Here is a 6971-nt window from a genome sequence, read left to right as displayed (position 1 = left end):
TGGCTAACTAAAATTTATAAAAACGAATCCTAAAGTTTGTTGATGCCATTACTAATACTCTAAATATGATTTTTCGAAAGGAAATATTGAGATGATGGCTAAATTGTAACAGTTGTAGGCTTGGAGAGCGCGTAGGAAAATTTCCGACCGTTTCATTTGGAAAGAAATTTCGAAGCATAACCAGTAATATTTTTCAAAATTTGAATTTTAAAGGGAGGGAACACGTGCCAAAGCCAAAATTCAAATATACTAAAAGGAGGTACAGCCAATGTGCCGCTTGGGCACCACCTCCTCCCCTTAAACAAATTTCAAACCTTGATCCATCGATTCTCGGAGAGAGAGAGAGAGAGAGAGAGAGAGAGAGATAGAGCGTGCGACTAGAGAGAGAAGTGCGGTTATTAGGGTTCGGAGAGATTCATAGAAGAAGAAGGCGAAACCGACGACGGTAGAATTCATGGAGAAGTACGAGAAACTGGAGAAAGTAGGTGAAGGAACGTACGGGAAGGTGTACAAGGCGAAAGATAAGGATAGTGGAGAGGTGGTGGCCCTGAAGAAGACCCGTCTTGAGATGGACGAGGAGGGAGTCCCTCCCACCGCTCTTCGCGAGGTCTCTCTCCTCCAGATGCTCTCCCAATCCCTCTACGTCGTCCGCCTCCTCTGCGTCGAGCACTCCCTCAACAAACACGGCAAGCCCCTCCTTTACCTCGTCTTCGAGTACCTCGACACCGATCTCAAAAAGTTTATCGATTCCCACCGCAAGTGCCCCAATCCTAGGCCACTCCCTTCCCCCTTGGTCCAGAGCTTTCTTTACCAACTCTGCAAGGGTGTCGCCCACTGCCATTCTCACGGCGTTCTCCACCGCGATCTTAAGCCCCAGAATCTGCTTGTCGACAAGGACAGGGGCATCCTCAAGATCGCTGATCTTGGCCTTGGCCGCGCCTTCACCGTTCCTCTCAAGAGCTACACCCACGAGATTGTCACTCTCTGGTACAGGGCTCCCGAGGTCCTCCTCGGATCCACCCATTACTCTACTGGGGTCGACATTTGGTCCGTAGGTTGCATCTTCGCCGAAATGGTAAGACGCCAAGCCCTTTTTCCTGGAGACTCCGAGTTCCAGCAATTACTTCATATTTTCAGGTTGCTCGGCACACCCACCGAGAAGCAGTGGCAAGGAGTTACTTCTTTGAGGGATTGGCATGTCTATCCACAGTGGGAACCTCAAAACTTAGCCAGGGCTGTTCCTTCTTTGGGACCGGATGGTGTTGACCTCCTCTCGGTGAGCACTTGCATTACTGATCTTTTTCATTCACAATAAGCTAGAATTGTCATCATTGCAACATTATACAAACTATTCACATGAAAAACCTGATATTGTGGACTGGAAGGCATCTCTTAGGTTTTGTTCCTTTATTCGTGCATCAAGCATTCACTGCACATATTCATGCCTTTTAACTTATATGCAGAAATCGAACTATTTTCAGTAATGCAGTATATGAGACAAGGTGCAAAAAACCCAATCGCATTAAATGATTACGAGACATTAAGCGTTGACCTGATAGTTTAAGAAAAAATATGATAGGATTTACCGTATACCAAATTCTTCTATATATCAATGTCGTTGAAATTAACTCGTTAAAAATCACAGAAGAAGTCCTTCAATGATGACTGAATTTTGATTAGAGGTTGTGAACGTTGTTCCTCTCCTGTACCGGGCAATCTAAACCATACTCAGAAATTTACGACTGCACTTACCTGGTTGATATGTTTATTGAAGTTTTTGTGCTTCCATTCCGAGCCCTGACAAATTATAGGAGGGACATTATCAGATTTTGACCGCATCTCATATTCGAGTGTGGTATGGTAGGCTTGAAAGGATTCAAACAAGCTGATGATACTTTCTGTGGAGAATTAGAAGTGTGATGGTACAGTTAGGTTGGCAGCACTTCGGTTAAAGACAATACTGTCTCAATGAATAATGAAGCCATGATGATGAATGGATTGTCAAGGAGAGCAAGTTACACAAATGCTGTGACATCGATTAATCTGAGAAATTATTTTACTACAAAAGGTGTTCCCGTTGAATCCTATTTGTTCCTAGCATGTTAATGGAATACATCTTAGCTGCAGGACAAAATACTGGTCTGTTGTCGATTAGATTGCCTAAAATTCTTATCTGAATTCTAGAGTCTAGTTTGGAAGATGGATAAACAAAGGATTTGTTCTACAACGTTTATTAAGCATTAATGTTGTCTAGAATATTCAATGCTGCCTTGAAGATTCACGCAGACGGTAATCAATAGTGTAAAATCTATGCATTGTGAAATCTAGGTTTTAGAATTTGGACAGCAATTTTAAGGGATCAATCTGTATCTCCGTTGTGTTTAACTTTGTGAATGTTGTATTTGGACATGCAGAAAATGCTAAAATATGAACCAGCTGAAAGAATCTCAGCCAAAGCAGCGCTTGACCACCCTTATTTTGACAGCCTTGACAAGTCTCAATTCTGAAGTTGTGTTGGTGTTCTGAAGTCGCTGTGGTTAATGAAGTCTCTACAGGGAACTTGCTTTAATGTGGTTTGAAGGGCTGAATTTCTTTAATTGATGCTTGGTGCAATCATTTTTCATCATCTTGGTGATTTGAACTTTGCTGTATGTGATTTGCAACTGATGCTACAATATTTTTTTTTTTTTTATATTTTGCATTACCTTTAGATATAATGTCAGCAAGTTAAAGCTTATCTTGCAAATGCTGGTCCGGTGTCGTGGCCCCTAGGAGGCATCATTTCTATATCTTATAAGATTAATAGATAATAGAAATGATATTTTGTAACACTCCGTTCCTGTAGGATAGAGACGTTACTAACAAACATGATAAAATGCCCAGTAAAGAGACTCATTATTCTGAAATACCTCATTTATTGAAAGAAACTTAATTGAAAGGATATAAATAGTCTTGAAATTTGAAATTGAATAAATCAAAACATGAGCTAGTCTTAAACAAGACTAGTTATTGAAATGACATAAAAGAAACTTAATTCTTGTGTAAAAGACACTTATTCGTCTCTAAGTCCTTATACTAAATTTACTTCTGGCCATCCAGCTCTGCATCATCATAATCACCATGTGTGGCAATCAACATAGAAGAAAACAAAAGGACAAACAACAAAAATGAGTCGAATACTCAGTAAATAATACATCATATTGTAAAATACTATCTAGCTTAGCATAAATTTGATTTTTAAAGCCTTATCATAACTTTCATATAACATTCATGGATTAAAATGAACAGAAACATTCATAATCGTGGCAAACATGAAGCGTGAATGTATGAGTAACTTGTTTATCTTGAATTATACTTATTTCATGGTGAATCACGTTTGAGTCCATGGCACCACATAACTTGTCATGTAGTGAAACATGCTTGAGTCCGTGTTCCACTTAACTTGCATAACATGAAGTGAATCACGCTTGAGTTCGTGTTTCACTTATCTTGCTTGACGTGGAGTGAAACACGCTTGAGTCCGTGTTTCACTTATCTTGCTTGACATGGAGTGAAACACGCTTGGGTCCGTATTTCACTTATCTTGCTTGACATGTAGTGAAACATGCTTGGGTCCATATTCACTTAACTTGCATGACATGGAGTGAAACACGCTTGAGTCCGTGTTTCACTTAACTTGTGGTAACCACGCTTGAGTCCGTGGTACCGTCTTAGCATAACTATGGTAAACACGCTTGGGTTCGTGTTACCTTAAAATGTTTATCTTTCTTAATGCATGATAATTTTCTTGGACTTCATAGACTTTTCTAGCATAGCATATTCTTGTACATAGCATGGCATAACATGATATGTATGGTATAGCATAGCATGACATGGCCTAACATGAATTAATCATTTTATGACATGCATGATCTCAAAACTACATGAATATGGCATACATGATTTGGCTATTTATTACATGGCATGCTTGACTTAAGTTATTGCATGAACAATACATGGCATACATGGTCTAAGCACTACATGAATGAAGCATGCATGATCTGGCTATTTTAATTCATAGAATACCTATCTTAAATTATTATATGATCATATCATGGCTTCCATGTGATTTTAGTAACATTCAATCCATCAATCAACAATCCATAAAAGCATAACATATATATAGGCTTACTTTCATGTAAATCATCATAATTCATAGAAGTTCATGAAAGCGGTCTAACCTTGACTTGGCTCTTAGCGCAACGTAGATAACCATCAAAACCATATCATATTATCATACCCAATTATAATATTTACATTACACGTACATTTATATGATCATATTATTTACCTCTTAGCGCTGCTTCCAAAATCTCACGTTGTAGCTCGTGACCTATACGAGGCACTAGACGTTACTAATCTTTCTAGAAAACATGTCGTAGCAAACTAATTACTTAAAATCTTACCATAGAGATAATTTAATAAATATTCAAAAATAAAAAATTACCTAAAATAATATTATTCCAAAGCTCATATCATAATCTTAATAATTTTATAAAACTTAGTTAAAGGTCAATTGAAATATTAGTTAAGATAATAAGCTAAAACAATATAAAAGAATTCTTTAAAATATGCTTAAAAGCCCTTAAATATTTTCTATAAAAAGGGTCTAAGACTAATTTATTTAAGTAGATAAAGTTTCTGTAAAGGTGATGTTTCCTTTTTTCTAAAAATATAATCTGTCCAATAAAATCACTAAAACAATTGCTGAAATGTAGTAAAATCAAGTCCTAATTTAAAATAATATGAAAGCAACCACTTAAGTAAAACAGGAGGCCAAGGCCTAATTGAGGGGCAACCCACATATAGGAACATAAATAAGGCATAGGCACTTAATGGCATGATTGTAATTTTAACCAAAGGTTCTTCAAAAGATTATTACGGGGGCTTTAAACGGCATAAAGGTAATATAAGAGTTTATTTGAGGGGCTATTGGGAAAGTCTAAAGTAAAGCAAATAAAAGAGTCCAGGAGGAGCTTATGGGAATGGCTCACGCGTATAATTGCAACCAAAGAAAGAAAAAGAAAAAGCAAGTGGATGTGCGATGCTTTATCGAGAGGAAGCTGAGGTGATGACAGCTCTGGGTTGGCTGGAAGTGACCAGCAACATCACTGATCTTCTCGGAATGGTGATGCAAACCAAGGGAGAAAAAGAGAGAGAGAAAATCTGTTAAACCGAAACAAAGAACAGAGGGAGAGAGAGAGAAGATTCCGGCGTGGGCTTACCGGAAGGGAGTGTGTTCGACGGGACTGGGCTGGTCGGCACTTTCTGTGGCGGTTTCCGGCGAGTTGGCTGCCTTGGTTGGCTGTGAGAGTGATTTTCCAGGTTTGTAGGAGTTGTTACGTTAGGCTGGTGTGAGTTTTTCTGCCTATCTTTGTGTGTGAAGAGTCTGAGTATAATGTGGGGTTTTATGGAGAAAGAGTTTCTTATTTACGTGGTCTTCAGGAGGAGTTTAGATATGATCTGATTTGAGTGTTGTTCTGATCTCAAAATCTTTTTGAAAACAATTTGAAATCCATCCGATAAAAACAAGGAATACAAGATGAAGGAAACCTTTTTAAAACTCTACTTAATCTGATTTATTATCTCATTTAACAAATAAATAATTATAAGCATTAGAAGAAAGATAAATAAGTAATTAATAAAAAGAATAAATATAAAAATAACATAACTAAATCATTTCTAACTGAATTAACCTAAATTCTAGGTTCGTATGTTACATATTTGTAATTATAGAGTCTCAAGCATTACATAATCTATTTGAAAAAGCGAGTAATTATGAGATTTTACATGAAAAATAACTAATTTTTTAATAGTGAATTTTATTATTTTCTAAAATGATTGTTCATTATTTTAAAAAAAATTAATTTTTTAATAGTAAATTTTATTATATTAGCATTAGATAAATATCTAGGATTACTCGATAGATAAAAGGATACGTGACTGCATGATGGTCGCATTTCTTAAGAAAAATTGGAAGTTGCCACTTGTTGAACACGTGGGTTGAAATTGGATAACTGGTGGAATTTTTTTTTTTTAATTTTTTTTTTAATTTTTCTCCTAATCAAGCTTGTTATAGTATATATTATGAAATATAAAGTATTACAGAGTTCAGGGAGGTTCAAAAAGAAAATAATGAAAAGAATTATCTAGGGGTATGTTTTCAAAAATAAGATTAGTTGTTGTTCATTGTGCCACAGAGTGCGCATATTTATTTGCGGTTTGATGGATTTTGATTAATTTCCATTGACTATGAAAGGCGAATAAGTGTTGGATGTCTTTAATGATGTGAAAAATATGCTAATTTGATGTAGATGATGAGTCTTCTATGGTTGAGATAACCTGTTGAGAGTCACCTTCAATAATTAACCCTCGAGTGCTGGGATGAGGCAACCATTTTTATAGCTAGGAGAGTTGCCGATACTTCAGCCATTAGAGGATTCCTTGAAGAGATTTTTTCAACTTGAATTTTAACATGTTTTCAAAGTGATCTTTGCATAATATAGAAATAGTAGATAACATATCTCTAACTGCAACATCAAAAGAATAGCTAAGGTAGTTGTTGCGTGGAGGTTGTCATTTTCAAACTTTTATTTTTGTTTTCCATTCAAAGATTTTTGATAGTTGAGATATATGTAACTTGATTAAGTTTTGACTTCTTTCGTTAAGAAAATGAGTTGATTATGCACAATGTCATTTCGTTGCTTCCAGATAAAGTCTATAATTATAATTGCACAAATTTAAAAAGAATAACTGGGGGAAGTTAATTGAGAAGGCCCATTCCAGCCATTCTAACTGGGGGAAGTTAATTGAGAAGGCCCATTCCAGCCATTCTAGCAATAATCCTAAAAATAGAACAATACAAAAACGAGCACTCCCAATTGCTCGTCTATATTTTTCTATAATATATTATCAGAAAGAGTCTCTAGGTC

General features: G+C 36.4%; 1 protein-coding gene across 1 annotated transcript; it reads left to right on the top strand.

Annotated features, from left to right (window-relative positions):
• Positions 1-272: 272 nt before the first annotated feature.
• Positions 273-2690, top strand: LOC122277638 (cell division control protein 2 homolog C). Its single transcript, XM_043087717.1, has 2 exons — positions 273-1276; positions 2415-2690. The coding sequence occupies exons 1-2, from the start codon at positions 455-457 to the stop codon at positions 2505-2507; spliced, it is 915 nt and encodes a 304-aa protein (XP_042943651.1). The 5' UTR covers positions 273-454; the 3' UTR covers positions 2508-2690.
• Positions 2691-6971: the final 4281 nt, after the last annotated feature.

Source organism: Carya illinoinensis, chromosome 9 (genome assembly GCF_018687715.1).
Source record: "Carya illinoinensis cultivar Pawnee chromosome 9, C.illinoinensisPawnee_v1, whole genome shotgun sequence".
NCBI classification, from domain to species: domain Eukaryota; kingdom Viridiplantae; phylum Streptophyta; class Magnoliopsida; order Fagales; family Juglandaceae; genus Carya; species Carya illinoinensis.
This window is presented reverse-complemented; position numbering and strand designations above follow the sequence as displayed.